The sequence below is a fragment of the Medicago truncatula genome, chromosome 1 (genome assembly GCF_003473485.1).
Source record: "Medicago truncatula cultivar Jemalong A17 chromosome 1, MtrunA17r5.0-ANR, whole genome shotgun sequence".
Taxonomy (NCBI): domain Eukaryota; kingdom Viridiplantae; phylum Streptophyta; class Magnoliopsida; order Fabales; family Fabaceae; genus Medicago; species Medicago truncatula.
Genome location: NC_053042.1, coordinates 4,060,623 through 4,083,586, shown reverse-complemented (window position 1 = coordinate 4,083,586; position 22,964 = coordinate 4,060,623). Strand labels below are relative to the sequence as shown.

Below are 22,964 nucleotides of genomic sequence, written 5' to 3'. Positions count from 1 at the left end.
CAATGGTTGAGTGTCAGAGTGCATGTTTTGGATCCATAGTGAGTTGAAATAATCATGGTGAGCTATGGTGTTTACAAAAACTACACTTTAGAGCTTCAACTTTAACAAAATCATGGTAAACATGAAGTAGATAGATAGCTAAGAGGAGGAATACTTTTGCATAAATAGAGTTTGGTTTGAAAAATGATAAGGGAACAATCCTACAATCATATGAAAGAAACACGTTCTTCCGAAACTTTTGAGCGGTTACAAGTGAAAAACACACTTAGGTCTTTGACAATGGTGGTGGTTTTGGTTTTCAGGTGGAATGTGAAGAGAGGAGACAAAGTTTGTTTTGGAGGTAGAATGAGAAATATTCAATGGTACTAATAAAGTGACCTTTGAGTTATTTTCAATTTAATCATTGTGTCGTATCATTTACCTTGTTAGCCAAAATATTTGTCACCTCATAAGGAAAAAAGTTTTTAACTTCTAAACTAATAATGAATGTACATACATATAAGACTATTTCGTATTTAATTCCGAGCAAAAAAGAAACCCTTTGCCTCACTCTCACTCCATCGTCGCCGCCGTCACCACTAACCAACCATCATGCCCCCAATTCAAATTTATCCATAAAGCCTACGATGACTCTGTCACCGGCGGTCCTCTCCGAGGATCTCATCGTCGAGGTACTTTCGTTTCTTCCCGTGAAATCTCTTCTCCAATTTAGGTGTGTGAGTAAATCTTGGAAAACCCTAATTTCTGATCCCACTTTTGTGAAATTGCACCTTGAAAAATCACAATCACGAAACCTTAAGCTCTTCACAATTATCACGGAGCGCATTAATAATAATAATGAGGGGGATTACCGCGTCGATAGATACCCTATCGATCGTATATTCGAAAACCCTTCAAATTATCATCATTTTAAAAGAAAAGGATCTCGAAATGGCTCTGATATAGTTGGTTCCTGTAATGGATTGATTCTTTTGTATGGTGATATTTTTGGTTCCCATAAAAAAAGGATTTAAACAAAGGACTTAAACAGTACTGGCTCCGTGTTTGGAGCCCAGCCACCGGGATAGTATCTCAAAAATTTGGTTCTTTTTCGTGATCATGGAGATTTCGGCTTTGCATTTGGATGTGATAATTCAACTGCAACTTATAAAGTGGTGGCATACGGTGATCGGAAGACAACATCAGATTCAGAGGTGAAAGTTCTCAATTTGGGTGATGATGTTTGGAGAAATATTGACAGTTTTGATGGTCTTTCTTATCGTGGCGAACTTAGTGTCCACTACGTGAATTTGAGTGGCACTCTGAACTGGTTGGCTATTCACAACAACATTGTTCAACAATTTACTATTGTTTCTCTTGATTTGGGACGGAGACATACAATCAATACATGGTGCCTCGTGGTTTTGATAAAGGGCCGCTTTACATGCCAACTATTAGTGTGTTGGGGGGCTGCCTTTGTTTTTCTTATTCCTATAGGCAAACCAATTTCTGTATCTGGCAGATGAAGAAATTTGGAGTTGAAGATTCCTGGACTCAGTTGTTTAAATTTAGTTACCATGATCTTCTAATAGACCATGATGACTTTCGATTGGTGCCATTATTTCTTTCTGAGGATGGTGATTCACTGATACTTCAGAGCAGTCTAGAATCCCAAACAATTCTCTATAATAGGAGAGATAATAGAGCAAAGCGAACAGAAATTATTGCAAGTAGAACTGCTGCCAATAATAGAACTAGCGGTTATGTATATTGGGACTTTGCCAAAGATTATGTTGAAAGTTTAGTTCCAATTTTTTGAAAGTAAGTTTCTCTTCCATTGTTTACGTGTTTAAATCTATATAATTAGTGTATATAACTATATCAACATGTTGGAATAGTTGTTTCCTGATAAAGTTGAAGTTTGCACTGTATAATATCTCATTGTGTACAAGATTCGGATTATCTCTTTTTTCCCAAGAACATCATAGTTTCTGTATCAAAGATAAGATAACACATTTTTTGTTATGGTAGTTAGTAGTTACACACCATCAGGAGGGCTTCAGGGTTTTTTCTTCCTATAGAGGAAAATGTCTTTTAGAGATTTGAATGTTTTTATATATCAACCTCCCATTAAGAAAGAGAAAAATGAACCAAAAGATGGTGTATGGTAGTGAATCATAATTTGACTGATTGGTATCATTACTAACAACATCACATGAGAAGACACAAGCAGACTATGATACACATAGGATTTCATATCAAAGATGTTTTAGGATTTTGCTGCATAATTAACCAATCAATTATTTATACTTTTAAATCTTTCTTGTTGGATAACCGTGAGAATAATAATATAGTAACACACATAACACCAGAAAACACTCTTTCCTTTCACCACACAGTACTAACTCACACCACCACCATCGCCATGACGCCCCCAAATCAATTCGATCAATAAGCCTACGATGAAGACTCTGTCACCAGCGTTCCTCCCCGACGAACTCATCTTTGAGGTACTTTCATTTCTTCCAGTGAGATCTCTTGTTCGATTCAGGTGTGTGAGTAAGTCTTGGAAAACCCTAATTTCCGATTCCACCTTTGTGAAATTGCACCTTCATAATTCACGATCACAGACACGAAACTCTTCGCTCTTAAAAATAATCACGAAGAACACAATCTGTATTCCGGGATATCACGTTGAACATAAGGAAGAATTCAGCATCGTTAGACACCCTATACATCGTGTATTCCAAAACCATTCCTTCGCCGTTGTTTACGATTCCCATTCTCATCTTTGGAACAACCCAGCAATAACTCGAAACTACTCTACGATAGTTGATTCCTGTAATGGATTGCTTCTTTTGGAAGTTGTTTCTGAAACTGTTTATGGTTTTGAGTACTGGCTCTGTGTTTGGAATATTTGTGACCCTAGTAGAGATTTCGACTTTGCCTTTGGATGTGATAATTCAACTGGAGCTTATAAAGTGGTGGCGTTCTGTAAACGAGAGACAACATCAGATGTGAAAGTTCTCAACTTGGGTGTTGATGTTTGGAGAAACATTGAAAGTTTTCCTGTTGTTCTTGACCACGAACATGTGTGTTTGAGTGGTACTATAAACTGGTTGGCTACGCCTACTATTCACACCAGTGATACTGTGGAACACTCTGTTATTGTTTCACTTGATTTGGAGACAGAGGCGTACAAGCAATACACAGTTCCTCGTGGCGTTGATGAAGTGCTGCCTGACTCGCCAACTATTGGTGTGCTGGGAGGCTGCCTTTGTTTTTCTTATTTGCACAGGGAAACTCATTTTGATATTGTTATATGGCAGATGAAGAAATTTGGGGTTGAAGATTCTTGGACTCAATTCCTTAAAGTTAGTTACCATGATCTTCTAATAGATTATGGCAACTTTAGTGACAATGACATATGTTATTTTCAGTTGGTGCCATTATTTCTTTCCGAGGATGGTGATTCACTGATACTTCAGAGCAATCTAGAATCCCAAACAATTCTCCTCTATGACAGGAGACATAATAGAGCAAAGCGAACAGAAATTATTGCAAGTACAACTATTGCCGATTTTAGAAATAGCAATTATGTATACCAGGACTTTGCCAAAGATTATGTTGAAAGCTTAGTTCCAATTTTTTGAAAGTAAGTTTCTCTTTCATTGTTTACGTGTTTGAATTTATTTTCATTTGTACTAGATTACTAACCCGTGCGCCGCACGGGTTTTAAGAGATGAAAAACATTCGTTAACAATTTAAAAAAAAATGAACATTGCATTATATAATATTGTCTCTCATTATTATAAATCTCTGTGAATAGAGTAAGATGATGAAATGACAAAAGAAGTCGAAAAACCAAAGATTATTATTTATAGGCCAAAATTACGTAAAGAATAAACAATAAACAACATAATAAAAACTCATGTTCAATGACATGATAATAATAATTTGAATCAAAACAAATACTTTAGTTACAACCAAACAAAATACTTACTAAGATATTTAAGAGAAAAGACTATTATTGATCAGAAGATAAAGAAAAACGATCGAGCCTCACTAAATTTATTTATATCAAGTACAATTTTTCTGTTTCTTATTCTCAATGTATAAATTACATATTTTAGCCATACAAACTCTCAAATTTAGCAGCACTACACACAATCCTTGACTACTTCTATCAGCTCATTTCTTGAGTTTCTAATACCACTTGTCAATTGCCAAACATTATCACTAATACAATCTATCTCTTAGGACAAAATCTGCTGCCACACTCTTGGAACTTTGATCAAACTTCAACCGCATTTTTCACTCATGATATCAAAGGCTTGTTGAACTGTTTCTCATTGTCATTTTTATGCAACGTCACTTTTACATGTGCCCTGCACCTTTGCATAAAGCATGGTTGCTAACAAAAGATCAAATAGGCACTATTGTTGTCATGATGCTTTGGTTTTTTATCTTCTACTTTCCGTTCTGCCTGTGAGCCTGGAAAGTTTTACTTTTGATATATAGTTTGACTGTGTTAGAAAAATCGTAACTTTGAGAGACAAATTATGGACTTCTAACTTTAATGATGGTTTTTTTTGTCTGCTCAGTTCCTAATTCTACTCTCAAAGTTACTCCACAGTCAATCATCATAAACCACTACTCCTAAGAAAAGTATTTCTCCAAGCTTGAAACACCTTAAATCCATCCTTTAATTATACTAACAACCATGGTGCCTATTTGAAGTTGTTAGCACCTGCTGGATATGTAAATTAATAAGCCTACAACAATAAAAACATTAAGTAAGGAGACTGACAACAATAAATCATTATAAGGAGAGCTCTTAATGCTGAAATTAATAATTAGGAAGTTCTATACAGTAGGACAAATTTTCCGAAAGAAATTCTTCTTGTATTTGCTCTATTCTTCATGTTTACTTCACATAGTCCTGTTGCATAAAACTAACATTATTTCTAAATAGTTAATAGGACAAAAAAGAAAAAGAGACTAAACACACAAAAACAACACCAATATTCATGAAAACTTCAAAGCTTAGTTCCCTGAATTGTGCCCATGAGCAATTGCTATTTATGACTAATAGGTTATAATGAGTAAAAATTTAGACCATTGTTGGTGGCCATCATCAAATGGAGAGAACACTAAATGTCATAAGTTCTTCAAAAATCATGACTACTACCCACAATCACTTTTTTCTAGAGAAATACTTAGTCAACCCTCCTCTTTCATAAGTTCATAGGAAATATGTCTTAAAATGAGCACATGAAAAGGGTTTGTTTTAGTCAAGCTGAAAAATATTTAACCTGTGCAATTTGAGATATATTCATCAATTCATTACTGCAAGTTCAATGAAAATTTAAGTTTCATCTGAGGAGAAACAGAAAATCAATACATACTAAATAATTAAACTTTAACACACTTAGAAAGAAAGAGTGAGAATGGCTTTTATAAATCAGACATAAGTTTATAAGTGAATGAAAGACCATGGTCAAACCATATATCCATCCGTTTAGAGAAAAAAAAAATCCTTCAGCCATCACAATTTTGATTGAAACTACATACCTAGATAGTGCCGGCACAACCAACTTTGAAAAAATGAAATCATTTCTGCCAAAACAATATTCATAAGCTAAATATTCAGATCATATATTTTACCTATAAAAACAACTTTACTTTTTAATATTACACATAAGAATACAACTTTCTAAATGCAATGCTATACTTTTCAATACTAATTTTAAAATCACTACTATATACTACTTCACTCTCTGTTATGACACTATTTTATAGTTATTGTATTGCTTTCAATAACAATGATAAATAAATCAAGTGCTCCATTTATTTCATTTTTTTGAATTCATAGTCAATATACATAACTGATAAATTTGGTGATGAGTGTAAATTGCATAAGACCCTAAGAAAGGCAATTGAGTTGAAGTACATAACCACATACGTATATTTCAAGTCATCCTAAAATATAAGATGAATGAAAGTAAAGTAAATAAATTTTCCACTGATTCCATAAATATAAAATTAATAGGTAGTGACAAAATTTAAGAAGAACAAAAGGTATAAGAAAATAAAATAAAAACAAAAAAGGGAAGAACAATGCAATAGATTCACCTTGAAAAGTCACCTGCACACAAAACAGTAGCATGCAGAGACATAAAATTGGGATGAATTCAAGGTAAACAATTTCATTTTTGCCAACCATCAGAGCACCCGGCTTGATTTGTGCAACTTCACAAATTCTGTGCGCAGCTATCATCTTTTTCCACTCACCAGCAATTTTCCTGTGACAGTACGATATAGATCCTAAAAAAAGAGTGCAGTTCCACTTGTTGCCACAATCGTCTATCAAAACCAAAGCCGTGGTCCTTTTATCCAGTGCAGATTCACAAAAACCATTGTAGACCAACTTCTATCAATCAAGAAAAAATAGAAATAATAAGTAAGTTTGTCTATAAAAGTTATAATAAAAAATGGGAGTTGACAGATGGTTATTCCAAACTGACCCAACCCAACATATACCATAGTGATCCAAGCACCGAAACGGATATCATAGAAATCACGCAAAGCGAACAATCCTTAGGTTTAGCATATATACTACCTTTTCCTTTTTCAACCGCAACATCAAATTGATTGTTACATGGATCAATCAATGTTGCATAGTGATTGATATCATTACCAAAATCAGCAACCAACAAAGGAGGCAATAACACAACATCCTATATGACAGTGAAATGTTAGCATCATTAAAAAAGAACAAAAATATAATGAAAGATCAAAGAGAAAGAAAGTACACACACACATCATTAACATGAAAACCAATGGCGTATGTTTGATATTTCACCCTGAGTTCGTTTACATATTTATCGAGATCAGTGAACGGATTTTGATCCAATGGAGTTGTGCATTAAAAAAAATATCGCATCAGTTAGCATGGTAGTAATACGGAGATATCATTAAACTAAAATAAGCATTACTAATTAAGATAACCTTCAAACAATGCAGTGCAAGAGCGATTCAGCACTTGTAATCGAATGGCAATCAGAGTGAAACAACTGATATGGGTTTTGACATAAATGAATGGGAGCTGAAGTGAGAAGCTTGTTAACATTTAAACAAATGAACAGTTTAATGTATTGATTCATTATTTTCTCGACCAACTTTTCATTATAAATTTCATTTCACATTCAACTAAAAAGATAGTTCTCTTGTACCAAAAAAAAAAAAATAGTTCTCTTGCACACAAACATCGGAAAATCCAGTACAATCAGATTCCAAACAACTATAGAGCTCAATTTTTGGTTAATAAAATACAAACACAGAAAGAAAGCTTTCTCTTTGTAGGGTGACGGGCTAATTAGAAATTTCAAAAACATAAATGGTTCAAGAAATCTGATGTAATTAAAACAAAGTTCATGAATCATATACTTAAAAAAAAAAAAAGGTTAAAAGTAGGTTAAAAGTAACTCCTTACATGTAAATCCTTTGAGAAAATAATGAACACAACATTCGCAACCCGCATACTGATTTTCTACATCGAACAGTCACCCTTTCACCACCGTCTTCAATCCGTCAGATTTTGAGTCCAAGAAATCAAGTCAACCAACACCCCTCACTAACATCTCCTTCATTACGATGCTGCTGCTGCATCAAAGTTTCCGAGAATTGAAAGCATATTAATGTTAGGATATGTATCACTGTAATTTAAAACACTGCAATAAAGAAAAGTGCAGACCAGACCTCAGATCATTAATGAAATGAAGAAAATGCCTTACTGTCATCACTTAAAAATAGGTATTTGATATTGTAGCCTTCAAGTAGAAATCGCCGTAACAAAAGAAAGAGAATAACAACAAATACTTTAAACATAATTTAATGTTTTAATTTCGCATTTGACTTACTTTATAGATTTAAAGAGTAAATATGATTATCCCTCGGTAAGAAATCACACTTCCCCTGTTTCTGCATCTGTCATTCAATCATCAAATGAGCATATATTCAAATGAGCAAGATATAATCAGGGCTTACAGGTTTAGGTTACCAAATGGGCATAAAATCAATTGAATGAAGCTTATTGCATAAACTACAACTAAACAAAACTCACCATGATGAAGCTATTCAATATTCTGCTCTCCACATTAGAACACATAAAATGGTTCATGGTTGTTATCAAGAACCAACTCTCAAATGGTTTTACAGCTCCTAAAATCTCAGCAATTTGAGTATACTTTATAGTCACCATTAATTGCTGAAGGGTTTGATGTTGATTACCTAGAAATTTAGCAAATACACACAGAGAAAATAAATTAAATACATACAAATTTCTAAGGCTTATTTTTCCATACCTTTAAGTAGTTTATGCAAACAACTATCTGTCAATTTTCATATAGCAACATTTATACAAAACAGCACAATATATATATAATAAACATTTTCGTAGCTTTCCTTTCATGAAAACACAAATTTATGATGATAAAACACAAAATCAAAAGGCAAATTAGTGATTGCATAAGAAATTAGAGAGATAGAGAGATGAACCTATGAGAAGAACCTCGTTGCCGGAGGAGACAAAGTGGCGGCTGATACAGGAAGTGTTCGTTAAAAGTTCAGATCCGTGATGGAGGAGACGTCGGAGGAGTAAAACGGTGGAGATCGATGGAGTAGAATGACAGCGGAAACTGAACTCGACGGAGATGGAAGCGATAGAGATGACGTCGGAGATGGAAGCGATAGAGATGACGGCGGAGACGGAAGCAAGAAGCGATAGAGATGACGTCGGAGATGGAAGCGATAGAGATGACGGCGGAGACGGAAGCAAGAAGCGATAGGATTGAGTGGGAGATGAAAATTTTGGGGGTTAGGTTTAGACTGATTGGAAAAATCTGAGTGGAGTTGATCGGGTGTGAGAGAAAAGGGAGAGATGTGTGAGAAGATTAGGTGTGAGCTAGGGTTAAAACGGTAAAATTAAGGTATTAGGGTTAGGTTAAAATTAGGGCAACAATAAGCTTACTTGTTAACTTTAATATATAAGAAGATATGCTGTTTATTTGTACTTGTTTTATAATAATGTGAATGTTATTTTTATGATTGCTTAGGTTAATCTAATTGTATACCGAGCATGTGGCTTATATTGTTATTTGTATGTGGCTTATATTTAGATATCTATATGATTATTATTAGTCTATATATAACTAGGGTTAATTAAGTTTTTGGTCCCTATAAATATCTGCAGTTTTGTTTTTAGTCCCTGTAAAAATAAATCACACTTTTTAGTCCCTACAAAATTTTCCGTTAGTGTTTTTAGTCCCTGTTAAATTAAAATTTGTTTAATTATGCTTAAAATTTTAATTTTTTTTAATGATTTTTTACATACTTGTTTAAAACATTATAAAAGGTTCCGCCACAATAAATTAGCTCAAAATTTTATTTTTAGGTCCAAATTTTCGTTAGTTTTATCTTGAATTTTTGGCATTTAAAAAAAATTATATTTAATTCATTACATGTTAAAAAATTCTAATTTTTTATAAAAGAGATTATTATAATGTTTTTAACATGTCTGTTAAAAATTATTTAAAAATATAAAAGTTTAAGTATAATTAAACAAATTTCAATTTAACAGGGACCAACACATAGTTTTAGTCCTTGTAAAATTAAAATTTGCTTAATTGTGCTTAAACTTTTAAATTTTTAACATATTTTTCACATACTTACTTAGAATATTATACAAAGTTCCTCCGCAAAAAATTAACTTAAAATTTTATTATTATGTCCAAATTTTCATTAATATAATCTTGAAAATTTAGCTTTTAGAAAAATTCATATTTAATTCATTATATGTTAAAAAACTACATTTTTTTACAAAAGAGTGTCTTACGATGTTATGAACATGTATGTAAAAAATCTTTTAAAAATTTAGAATTTTAAGCATAATTAAACAAATTTTAATTTAACAGGGACTAAAAACACTAACAGAAAATTTTGTAGGGACTAAAAAGTGTGATTTATTTTTATAGGAACTAAAAACAAAACTGGAGATATTTATAGGGACCAAAAACTTAATTAACCCATATAACTATATCAGCTTGTTGGGATAGCTGTTTCCTTGTAACGTTTGCACTGTATAAAATCATTGTGGACAGAATTAGGATTATCTCTTTTTTCCCCAAGAATATGATATTTTCATTTTTAAAGATAGGAAAGCATATTTTTTGTTGTGGTAGTTACATACCATCATGATTGGAGATTTTAAGGTTTTTAGATACAACGTCCCGTTATGAAAGAGAGAAAAATAGCTTTGCAGGTTCATTTTAATATAATTAAATTTTGAATACATATCTTTCTCTATTTTTTATTCACAATTTCATTAACATATAGTTTTAAACCCTATTATAAAATATGAAACAACTGAAAATAAAATTAAAATATTTAAAAAATTATTAAAGTCGATTAAGTATGGTTATTTAAAAGTGAATTTTATACTCTAAATTATAAAATTAATAAAAAAAGATTTAAATTTAATTGCCGTTGACATTTAGATTAGAAAGAAACGAATTTATATTTTTTAAATAGTATATATTATAAAAATATTTATTTATGTTAAAATAAATTAAAGTGTAGCCCATATTTAATTATTAAGGGAGGGGGATGTAATTCAAGCATCTTATAGGGAAGAGGAGTATAAATTTTACTTTTCAAAGGAGAGGGGTGTATATTTTAACATAAGAGGGGAGGAGAGTGTAATTTAAGCATCTTTAAGGAGAGGGAAGTGTAATTTACTCTTATTTTATCATATCATATGTTTGGTTTACACTTTGTTATTGATGATAAAGATACAAAATCTTGATTTAACATTACTACCAAAATTAAATTAAAAGGAACAGAACCAATCTTGTGGGTCTTCTGGCATGACAAATTGTTGGTGAGTTGTTTGCTATTCCGTAAATTGGCGGGATTTGGAATTTGGATTCTATCAGTCTTGAAGCTTCGTATTTCAGTTTTGTTGGTGTGGAATGTTGGGTGTGTCAGTCGGTTCAATTTTGCAATCCAGTTAACTTAGCATTTCTGTTGTCGGTTCTGCCGGATTGGAAGTAGCTTTCATGCATCATTCTCTTTTGTTTTTTTAGCATTAACAACTTTGTATCTGGTGGGCTGCTAGTGGCAGGATCAATTGTCGTGGTATAGATAATAGATTGTCTTGCTATTTTATTTGCAGTGCTTTAAACTTATGCACTTGTTCGCTTTATTCCGGCCTTGTGCTGGGATTAGACTCCTTTTAATAAATTTTGCTTTTTTTAAAGAAATATTCTGAATAAATGGAAGTAGTTGAAGTCAAAAGGGTTAGGTTCAGCTGTTGCTTTCTTCTGACCTTCAGCTGTTCCAGTCCTGCTCTGATGTTCTAGTTCTGCTGCAGTGTTGTGGCATTTTGGGATCCGTTTGACGTTGTATCTTGCTTGCTGGACTGCTAGTGTTGCATCAATTTCGTATTTTTTTATCATTTGTAGTTGTCTTGGCTGCTTGGCGTTCAAGCCCTTTGGGGCGTTGGTATTATTTTGTTGATGTCTTGGGTATTGGGTGCTTTGTTAGTGTACTTCATTAATGGTATTGGAAGACATAATGCTGGTTATTATATATAAGTTTTCATTGTAACAGAGTTCTGGCGCGACAAATTGCTGGTGAGATGTTTGTTGTTCCGTAAATTGGCGGAGTTTGAAAGCCTGCAATTCAGTTTCTGAGTCTTAAAGCTTTTGTATTTCTGAGTTCTGGCTTGTTATGACGAGTGAATGTACCATATAATAATATGTTATATAAGAGGAATCTCTTTGTGATTATTTTTTTATAGATTGAAAATCAGCAATGATATGAAGTATTGCATATTTATTTGTATTAGTAGTAATACTACTTTTCCTCTACTCTTTATTCTGCAAATTTACATCACTCGTTCAATTGGAGATAATCTTATTTGAGAAGCATGTTCACCGCATTGTGGACATTGGATTAATTGGTTAACGTTTACTAGTCGAACATCGAAAGATAAAACATGTGTAGGAATTCGAGCAGGTCATGTTTGAATGCAGTTTTTTTTTTTACTGTTTTGTGTGTATATGATTGTACTAATTTCAATATGTTTATAACTGACGGAAAACAAATATGTTGATAATTTTTTAATGTGATAGCAACACTATCAGTAGTGGAGGGCAAGGTTTTGCAACTCGAGAGTTTACCTCAACTCGTTTTACCTAGGTAAACTCGACTCGTAAACTCGAATCGTAAACTCGTACGAGTTTACCTAAAATTGAAATTTTATACAATTTATTATATGCATGACATATGTAAGCTAATATAATACTGTAAAAAGATCAATAGTGAAAAATATAGACTTAATTATAAATGCAAAGTAATAAGTTAGAAAACAAAACATGGTTCTGACCTAGAAAACAAAACATAACCAAGTTTAAATAACAAGCTTCTGAATATTAACAAACAGTAATAAGTTATTTAGAAAAAATGCACGTTCACAAATTCACGAGATGCCTAAACTAAACCAGTAACAGTGTAACACCGCTATTTAGAAAAAAAAACATGTAATCTATGTTAAATAATAGAAATAGAAACAGAAATAGAAACCTGATGATCAAAGTTAAAAACCCTAACAATAACATGTAACAACTATCTAGAAAAGATGCCTTTTGAAGCTTTGATGATAAAAGAAACAATAAAGGAAAGGAAAAAGAGAGTCTGAATCTGAACTTTGAAGCTCTGTTTTTCGTTCAAACAAGATTGTATATATGCCTTATAATCTAACGTTACAGCTGACAACAAACACCACCACAATAACACCGCAACCCAACTCGAAAACGCAAAGAATCGGAATTGGAATCGAAATTTCAATGTTTCTCCATCGTCAGAATTTCCAGGTTTCTCCACCGCCCCCTGTTCTTGAAAACGAAAAGAAAATGAAACGAAACGTTAAAATCTAGATGGGACCCTGTAGTAATTTTCACTTCAGTTGAAACGTAGAAAGTTTGGGCTTGAAAAAAATGGGCAAAAAAAAAAAAAGGGTCATTTTTGAAGAAAAAAAATACAGGAGTAAACTCGCAAAAAACGGTAAACTCGCCCGATTTTACACGAGTTTACTGAGTGTTAACTCGGTCAAACTCGTCAAACTTTCCGATTTTACCAGAAATCGAGTTTACCTCCGAGTTAACACGTTTTTAGCACCTAAACACGTAAACTCGGTAAACTCGCCGAGTTGACACGCGATTTGTGGAACATTGGTGGAGGGTGTTTGGTGACAATGGTAGAGTGTCCAAGTGCATGTTTGGATCTATGGAAGCACAAGGAGCTATCATAATTTTGCAAAAATTACACTTTGAAGTTTCAACCAAATCATGGCAAACATACATAGAAATGAGAATGCAATAGAAGTAGATAGTGAAGAGGAGCAATAGTGCTGTGGTGGTGGAGAGTGTTTGGTGACAATGGTAGTGGTAAAGACTTCAAATGAAACGTAGTTTCCTTCAGTTAAAATAATATGATATGATTTCCTTCAGTTTTATTTTGTGACCATCCATTAGAAACAAATCATATGATCCACTGAATTGAATTGATTTTTGGTTTTTTAAGGAGAGACTTCAAATATTGAAATAAATATGAAATGCACTAATGGTCAAATATCAAACATCACAGTTTATATACAATGTCAATTAAAATTACATGTTCAAGACAATCTTAAATTACAAAAGCTACTTGTTGGTAAATACCAAACAAAAGTCACGTACAAACCTAATGGGAATGAAACGTGGGATTATAAGCAAACGTTGATTTTTCGTGTTACTCGTGTTTTGAGGAAATAGAGTCTGGTTTGAAAAATGACAAATGCAACGGTCGTGATCATATGAAAGAAACACGTTTTTTCTAAGTTTTTGACCAGCAAAATGACCTCCATAATTCAAGAACAAAATTAAACATGGCAAACATGTTTTCAGCAAAATAAATTGGTTTTCAATATTGTAAGTATTGTCAAAATATAATTCATACTTTTTTGAATTTGTAACGACATATTTGAAGTTGTGAACCGTCCGTCTCCACTCAAGATTTAAACTTGAATTTTTCATGTTCTATCACTTAATTGTGATTTATTAAGAAGCTTATAACTTACCCTAAAAAAAAGTAGGTTGTAACTTTACTTTGTCAAACTCGAGACATTCAATAAATAAATAAATATATACATCTCCAATTTTACAATATTTTTTGTACATCATTTTAATTTACAAGATAAGTAAATCAAATAATTCCTATTAAAAAAAACTCATATTTTCATCATTTAAGTTATATGTATATTTTTTTTTATTAAGTTAACATATTTTAATGTTTTTTATTAATAATTTTTAAATTGAATGATAATTTTTTTTAGGGATGAATGATAATAATAATAATAAAAAATCAAATAGAGATGTTGATGCTGGATCACCTCGAAGCCCACTGACCTAGCCTGACCCCAATATTTACATGGGCTAAACTAATTGGAGCCAAAAGACTCTATTGTTTGTGAATTTCTTATCGCATCCTTCAATTGTTGTAGTGCCTTTTTTTTTCGAATTCTATAATCTAAAAAATAGAGCATTCTTGCTTGCTTTTACCTGTTCGAAAGATAGAAATCGAAATATCTATATGATGGGGGGAAGAAGTGTGGGGGAGGGAGGCACAATAAGAAATCACCAACATATCTATCAATTATGATTGTATAAAGATCATATTCAGTCGGATTATATGTGATTCGAACCTAAATCTAAAATTCAATCAGACCAAATAAGATATAGCGCAATATAAACTAGATAATAATTTATTTTTTTAAAAAACTAGACAATAATTTTATTCTTAGCCAACACTTTATTTTTTCCTTAAAAAAACACTTTTTCTTTCTTCATAATAGGACACCAATTTTATTGATGAGAAAAATATTCCACATGGTCACAATTTGACACCCAAAAAATGTGAAAGTACATGGTCAAACAAACTCAAATGGCCGGTTACTTCGACCATTAGACTGCTCCACATCAATAAAAGTCATTTTTTTTGGTAGTGTAATAAAAGTGATTAATTTTACCAAACGTGCTTTTCATTTCATTTCATTGTCGCATTTTTGTTTGTTCTATTGCTTTTGGCTCCACCGCGATTTTCCCTTTCATACCCAACGAATATTCTCTTTTCTTCCTTTTTCATTTCGCTTACTCTTTCGTTTCATTCCAAACTTTTCCAACGCTAAAAGCTTAATCGTTTCACATTTCTTCATTTCTTTTACAAAAACAACATAATCACTTATTCACGAATGAAGAACGATTGGTTATCATGGATGGATACAGATCCAAACCTATTTCCATTCGAACCATTCCTCTTCTTTCTAGATAATTCTAAAACCTTCTACGAAAGTTCTGCAATCGAAGAAGCATTCGGCCGTGTTTCAAAATTCGCCGGCGCGTTGTTGTTTTGGTTTTCCGGCGGTGGTAGTGGTGGTGGTTCTCTTCGATTCGGTGGTGGTGGTGGTTTTGGTAATGTGAATTTGAAGGTTAAGCCTGTGATAACGAATAATGTGGCACCTAGGTTTGGTTTTGGTTTTGGATCGAAGAGGAAAACTTGTGAACGTGTGAGTTTGGGGAAGATTTCAAGTTTTGTTGTTAGATTGTTTTGGAGAGAAGCCAAAAGGATTCAATCGTTTCCTGTTCTTTCTCTTGCTGCTGCATTGGTGCCGCCAATTCAAAATTTGTATGTATATTATGATTTCATATTTCTCCTGCTGTGTTTGGATATGTGATCATTAGTGGAGTAGAATGGAAGTGATTGAATGTCTAATAGTGTATATGGCTATTAAGCTTGAAAAAACTTGCTACTTATTTTTTTGTGAAATGACCGATATTCGTATTGTTAATATTATTTATTATACTGGGAGTTGGGGTCGAACCCACGACCTCTTTATCTGATTAATCTTTTGGTTTTGTTTGGATATTTGATTATGGGTAGAGTAGAATGGAAGTAGATAAAATGGAATGGAATTACTGTATTATTGATTGATTTTTGACAATGGAATGGAATATAATGATTATAATCAGGTTTTCAGTCTGATAGAATGGTATGAATTATATTGGAAAATGTTTCATGGGCACCCATACATTCCATATGCACCTCGAGAGAGAGAGAGAGAAATGGAGAGAGTGATGTGAGGAAAAGAGATATATAGAGAAAATGAGGTGTTGAAATGGGTGTTGGGGACTTTGTGGAATGGGGAAAACAAAAGTATTGGATGGAATAGAATACAATAGACTCCATTTTGTTCCTTTTCGCTCATTTGAATTTTAAGAAATTTAGGGCTCATTTAGTTTTGGTCCATGTCATAGAGATTCGACAAAGTTTTACGTTGGCTGTCGAGGCCTAACACAACCCTCTCCTTTTACCCGGGCTTGGGGCCGGCCTTGGCAGATTAAGAGTCAACACGAGAGTAAAGTAAGTAGCGAAGATGAGGATGTTGCGCTAGATGAGTGGTAAGACTAGACAAAATAGGATTAGGAATGACACCATTAGAGAGAGAGTGGGGGTAGCACCTATAGTAGAAAAGTTGGTAGAAAATAGGCTTAGATGGTTTGGACATGTAGAGAGGAGACCCGTAGATGCCGTTGTAAGAAGAGTAGATCAAATGGAGGAGAGTCAGGTTAAAAGAGGTAGAGGAAGACCTAAGAAAACCATTCGAGAAACCATTAAAAAAGATTTAGAGGTCAATGAGTTGGATCCAAATATGGTTTTTGATAGAACCCTATGACATCATTTGATCCATGTAGCCAACCCCACTTAGTGGGAAAAGGCTTGGTTGTTGTTGTTGTAGGGCTCATTTAGTTTTAAATTTTCATTTCAATTTTCAATAAAATAGACACATTAGTATATGCAAAGTCAAAGAAATGATTTTCAGAACGGAGATTAGTGGTGCAAGAATCAATAACATCTTTGGTACTGGTGAAAACAACTTCGTAGCATTTTCAACGTTTCAAAATATGATACTTCTTGACTGTGTATATCATCTCACTTTGTATATTATCTCCTTGATTATGTGTGCACTACGAGTATGTGTATGTTATTATTGAAAACAAAAACAAAAAATGAAAATTTGAAGACAAAGTAAATTGACCCTTATATATCCAAACAATGGTAACTGATGACATTTCCTTCTATCCATTTCTGCAAAATTCAAACAGTCTATGTTTATTCCATTCCATTTTGTTGTTTTACCAACAGTTCAGTCCTTTTGATTTTCTTATTTTATCTTAATTTTGCTTCTAGGTCATCAAATCTACTGTCTGGGCCAATGCAGGATCCTGACGTACAAATGCATGGCGGCATGGACCAAGTGCCTAAGGATGTTGAACGCCGGGGATGTCCTCGCCTATCAATTTCCGAGTTGAGCCTAGCCAACTCTACCGTGGAGCCTAAAACTGGCATTGAATTTCCTGTGGTTCTGGATAATTTATCAGCTGGAGATCGGAATTCCAGCCTTGGCTCAGAGGTTAATATCTGTTTTACTACTCTTCTTTGCTGGCTCTTCTAACTCTTACGGCAGTTGTATGCTGAATTTTTTTATCGACCAGTTTTGAGTTTTAGTTGTATACTCTTGCTAGATTATTGCTTGATTGCTGTCTAGTGGTTATCAAATACATAGTTGATTAAAAATATAGTTAACTAGTGTCTTGGAGTGGCTTACTCGTGAATGCGAAGGTATGATTAAATCTTGGAAGTTTGCTCAATGCTCACAAATATAAGAAAATCAGGACGGAAAAGATAAATGCAGATCTATAAATAGTTTAAGCATCTATTGATTTCACTAGTAATCGTGTGAAACAGAAGAAAGGTTTGAACCGGAAACACTGAAGAGAAATAGGAAAATGACGGCCAATTTCGGATTGATTTTCTAAGAAAAGTCTGAAAATTGAGGTTGGGCCTAACTCAGCCCTTACAAGAATGGCTTGTAAGGTGAGAATTGTTCCCACTTATAAACACATTGTCAGACCTTATCCATCCAATGTGAGACTCTTAACAAAAAGAAACATTGAAAATCTAGAAAGAACGGTGGTTAGAGAAGAAACTGAAATGTACCGAGTCCTAGAGGGGCTTATATGTTAGCAGAGAGCTAACAAATCACAATCATGTAACGAGTCACCAGCTAACCTATTACCAGTTAACCAAACTCAACCATGAACCAAATGAGGTGATAAGTAGCTACTGAAAAATGACTTACAGTTACAGTATAGCTAATACTTAATAGGTTGGAAGAGAGTGTTAGCTAGCCAAACTCAACCATAAACCAAATGAGGTGATAAATAGCTACTGAAAAATGACTTACAGTTACAGTATGGCTAATACTTAATAGGTTGGAAGAGAGTGGTAGCATTACTTCTCAATTTCTGGCATATGTGGTCATTTGGTAACTAATACTAGTTTTTCAAATCTTATTGGGTTTCACTCTTCTGCCTATCAACATATTTTGTGTTTGAAATTCCATACTTACTTTCGTTTTCACATGATTAATCAATTAAATCTGCTTCAGGTCCTGGTTGGAACAGGATCCAAAAACATGACAATTGTTAAAATCAAGACGCTGAAAGTCTATGCCTTTGGATTTTGTAAGTTTTTTATATTCTCTATACTTGATTTTCCCATTCCATCTGAAGGGAAAAAGAAATATTATTGATTTTTATTGAAGTTCCCTTTTTAATTGAGTCACTCTTGGATGTTATTTAACAGATGTTCACCCGTACTCTCTCTGTGAGAAGTTGGGCCCAAAATATGCTTCAATTTCTGCAGATGAACTGAATGACCGTAATGATTTCTACCAGGATCTTCTCAGGTTTCAAACATCTTGTGCTAACTTTTTTTTATGTGCATAAAATGTTATTGAATGCAAGTGATCTTTCTCGGTTTTGATATTCAATTATACGTAATATTTTAAAAGATACATTGCCAAACTTTGTGGATTACTATGAAAATTCATAGGTGGTATAAAAGGATGGGTTGAATCAAGCATTACATTTCCTTAAGTAGGATTTGGCTAAATAATGTGTACTTGTGGGGTTTGTGAACTTAAAAGAAGCTGTTGGTTGATTTCATGATTATGATATAAAATATGGATTTTTGTGCAACTTTTTGGGTTTTTACTTATGCAGGGAAGATATCAATATGACTGTTAGGCTTGTCGTAAATTGCAAAGGAATGAAAATTAACAGTGTGAGAGAGTAAGTAATATTTTTTTTTTTTTCAAGTTGCATAAATGTTTGCTTAATTTTTAAAATTATATCTTATACTCTCCTGATTGTGCTCTATTCCTTATATCTGATAAATTTGCTTTTAACTGGAAAAAGTCTTGAGTGTGCTAGGATTTAGTTTTCAAACAATACTTTGGAATGTTTATACAGTCCACATAATTTTGGTTCGCTTTCCATCTCTCTATTTTACACAATTTTATGTACCAATATTGAGTAGTTAGATTTTTCTCACTAAGAATTTACTGAACCATAATGTTCAATTTAGATTTTTGTAATTTTTAGAATTGTTCAGATTATTACAACCTCAACGAAATTGAGGATGAGTAGAGCAGGCCTGCTCTTCCAATGCTCTGATGCAGCCTTGGCATAGAGATTTTTGGCATATATTTGATTTCATAAAATTAAAATCACTACATGGAACTGATTTTTTTTTTCTCTTCACTGCAGTGCTTTTGAGAAATCGCTTAGAGCTCGATTAGTTAAGGTACTTTACCTCTTTAAAAATCAGTTTTTAACACTTCTACACTGATTAGTTCTAACTTTTCCTTAACCCCACTTTTTGGTTAGACAAATCCATCCGCAGACTTTGATTGCCTTTGGACATTTGGTTCATACTTTACGGAGAATATCCCGATACCTTTGGTAAGTAAGCAACAAATATGTTTCTTTTAAAAATACTAAATAACTAATCATGTCATATAGTCACACCGACTTTACTGCAACGTTGCAGGGAACAATTATTGAGTTTAAACGAACAGTTGATGGACGTCTGATTACTGAAAGTAAGTATTTTTTGCTGGCATAATTGACCTTTTAAACCGTGTCTCTACTGTTTGCCTCAGGGTAATTAAGGAATAAAGACTTGTGTTTTTGGTCTGCCTTCTCTCTGTGATGTTTGCCTTAGGGTAATTTTAAGGAATAAAGACTTGTGTTTTTGGTCTGCCTTCTCTCTGTGATATTTGGAGGCATATGCATATTTCATTGTAGTTTCTTTTGTATTGATAAATAGCGTTCACAACTGAAATTATTCTTTTACCCGTACAGTTGGTGGCAATCATGTTGGAAGTGTCCACAGCAAAGATTTGTGTCGTAAGTCATACTATAACTTATGTGCTATTGTGCTTGTATTGCACCTTCTAGATTCTAGAGTATCAAACTGAGCTGGTTCAATATTTTTAAACTTACAGAGGCATTCTTTGGCATGTACATTGGAGATGTCCCTGTGTGCGAACAAACCAAGAAAGAGATTGGAACAAACATCGTAAATATTATTAGAAATTGTTGAAAGGGTTCATTTTCTTTCCAATTGCCCTTATTTTTAGAATGGACAATTGGATATGGAGGGTGGCATGGCATTTATCCCCACCCTATAGCAGAAGCAGTTGTTTCAAAAAAATCGATTTCAATCTGCTTTAAATTCCCCGAAATTACTATTTTGAGGTTTGTCCGTTGAATCATAGAAGTCATTAGGATAGCTCAAGTTAGACTTATGTTTGAAATTTTCTCGGTTGCTATTGATAATACACATCTCTTTGATGCCTCTATCCCTTGTTAGATGTGTACTCTTATTTTAGAGAACTAAAGGAAAAAATTGCAGATTAGAATATTAATGTCAGTTTGCTCAAGCTAGTGCTTTGCCACATTTATACTCAATTACAATTCGTAACCATAGTTGACCTGTCATTCTTCTTTGATACAGATGAGAATTGCTACAAATAGCAGTATTTAAATTTTATTATTTGACAGCATTTCTATATCAGAAATACTTGATTCTAACATTAAATTTCCACCAATTTCATCTGTTTTTATTATATGCACATTTATGTGATGGATGGAATATTTCTCCACACCTAAAGCATAAAGACTTGCTTTTCCTCTCCATTCATTATAAGTCAAGTGGTAGGTGCCTTTTTCTGCAAAATGACTTACTTTCAATTTTTGCTCAGTATACACCACTGAAGATGAATTACGATTAGTAATATGATTTGATTAATGGTTATGCAACTCCCTCATTCCCATAAACTAAGTTAGAATGGTTAAAGCATCTACAATTGGGAGAAAACGAGGAACTCATTTTGAGTTGCATAACCTTTAAAAAGTAGTTTCACAGTGCTACATCATTTTTAAGCAGCTCTTAAATATTTTACTCCAATTATAAAAATCTTAAGCAACTTTTAAACAACTCAAACTTTAACATTAAAATATTTGCACACAATTGTTTCGAATTCAAATTAATCTACTTTAAAAATATATTTTCTATTAAAAATAAAATTCATCTTAATTATTCTTAAGTTTTAACATTTCTACTCATTCAAATTTTAATTAGGGAAATGTCAATAAGTGCCTTTAGGGCACTTGATAAGAAATTTAAAATGGAAGTTTTATCTTCAGATTATGTATTCAACATATTGAAATATCAAAAAACAATTTTTCTTACATGAAAGTTATCAATTATTTTCATATTTGAATTCTTAACAAATGGGCACTTGTTTGCAAAAATCTAATATATTTTATTTCAATTAATTCATATCATAATTTATAAATAATAATTAATTTCTATTGAGATGATAGTTTTGTAATAAAAAAATATCATATTTGAGTCGTAAGGAACCAATTTTTAGGGTAAACTACGAGAGTCATTCCTTAAATTTAAGGAACAAACTTACTACATCATTAAACATATAAGAAATCGTTTGGTTTTAAGGGGTCGATTAAGCTCATCCACTAAAATCATCTTAAATAATGTACGTGGGTTAACCACCTACAAATTAAAAGGTGGTATAGGTGATAATGAACTTCTTTTTTTAAAAGACGTGTAATGTGATATATGTTGATTGTTGAAGTGTTCCATACCACGTTAATTCCTGTCATTTCCTAATCCACTCTTTAATTTGCTTGTAAATTACAGAATAAAAACATAAGGTCTCAAATTCAATTCCATATCCATCAATTTGATTTTTAAACTGTTACTCACTTTTTAATTGGATCTCTAAACTGTATTCAAATAGTCTTCAAGTTATACAAAATTCATCAACTTTGTGTATGTATAAGTATGGTTTGAATTATGTAATTTAGATCGTATTTTTTGGTTTCGATTATATAATCTGAATTAGGTAAAAAAAAAATGAGGACACGCAAGAATCTTAGAGGATGAAAAATTGAAATCTTTTAAACCCTTTGAATTATTCGGTCATTGAACTGGCTATCGAGATTAAAAAAAAATTCTTTTGTCTAAATCTACATTAATTTTTTTTATTATAATAATATTATAGAACATTAATCATACGTTGAAATGTAATTATTTTCTACTATAATAACATGTCATAATATTAATTTTTTTAATAAATATATATGATTTCTCTATAGTCTTTCACTATCTTTGTTGTAACTACGCAACCATTTTAAGATTATTTACTCATACTAAGAAAATTAATAATACTTTTTTAAAATTATTTATCTTTTGTATAACGCCTTTATTTTTTACAAGAACTATTTATTATTTTATTTCACATATCTCACTCTATCATAAATAATCAGAGATCATTTTTACAAATCAATATTAAACAATTAAAAATTGAAAATAAAAAAAAAATTACACTTTAACAAAAATAAGGGAAGAGTGATTAGAAAAATAATTAGCTTACTCCCTCTAGAATGCAATAT

General features: G+C 32.5%; 4 protein-coding genes across 14 annotated transcripts; 3 read left to right on the top strand and 1 right to left on the bottom strand.

The window, feature by feature from the left end:
* The first annotated feature begins 626 nt into the window (after positions 1-626).
* On the top strand, positions 627-1,798 carry LOC11428774 (uncharacterized). The gene is made up of 3 exons (XM_024778432.1): positions 627-954; positions 1,105-1,400; positions 1,502-1,798. The coding sequence occupies exons 1-3, from the start codon at positions 627-629 to the stop codon at positions 1,796-1,798; spliced, it is 921 nt and encodes a 306-aa protein (XP_024634200.1).
* A 228-nt stretch (positions 1,799-2,026) lies between these two features.
* On the top strand, positions 2,027-11,871 carry LOC11432412 (F-box/kelch-repeat protein At3g23880). Its single transcript, XM_003588909.3, has 2 exons — positions 2,027-3,634; positions 11,650-11,871. The coding sequence occupies exon 1, from the start codon at positions 2,442-2,444 to the stop codon at positions 3,630-3,632; it is 1,191 nt and encodes a 396-aa protein (XP_003588957.1). The 5' UTR covers positions 2,027-2,441; the 3' UTR covers positions 3,633-3,634; positions 11,650-11,871.
* LOC11426726 (uncharacterized) lies at positions 4,022-8,922 on the bottom strand. Of its 11 annotated transcripts, none has more exons than XR_005645438.1 (8): positions 8,539-8,922; positions 8,105-8,271; positions 7,902-7,968; positions 7,475-7,644; positions 6,115-6,719; positions 5,554-5,961; positions 4,852-4,921; positions 4,022-4,754 (listed from the first exon to the last, which is right to left on the bottom strand). XR_005645438.1 is itself a non-coding variant. In XM_039832361.1 (8 exons), exons 4-8 carry the CDS (start codon positions 7,520-7,522, stop codon positions 4,694-4,696), a joined length of 690 nt encoding a protein of 229 aa, XP_039688295.1. In that variant the 5' UTR covers positions 7,523-7,644; positions 7,902-7,968; positions 8,105-8,271; positions 8,539-8,922; the 3' UTR covers positions 4,022-4,693. The 11 variants fall into 11 exon arrangements, 2 of the variants coding, with proteins under 2 accessions (XP_039688295.1, XP_039688298.1); XR_005645442.1 differs by having other exon boundaries at positions 5,554-6,409; positions 6,507-6,719; XR_005645441.1 differs by having other exon boundaries at positions 5,554-6,412; positions 6,602-6,719.
* Positions 11,872-15,129: 3,258 nt separating the features above from the next.
* Positions 15,130-21,039, top strand: LOC11436023 (fatty-acid-binding protein 2). The gene is made up of 10 exons (XM_003588906.4): positions 15,130-15,762; positions 17,326-17,548; positions 18,587-18,662; positions 18,784-18,886; positions 19,203-19,271; positions 19,749-19,785; positions 19,869-19,943; positions 20,032-20,083; positions 20,346-20,390; positions 20,489-21,039. The coding sequence occupies exons 1-10, from the start codon at positions 15,329-15,331 to the stop codon at positions 20,584-20,586; spliced, it is 1,212 nt and encodes a 403-aa protein (XP_003588954.1). The 5' UTR covers positions 15,130-15,328; the 3' UTR covers positions 20,587-21,039.
* Positions 21,040-22,964: the final 1,925 nt, after the last annotated feature.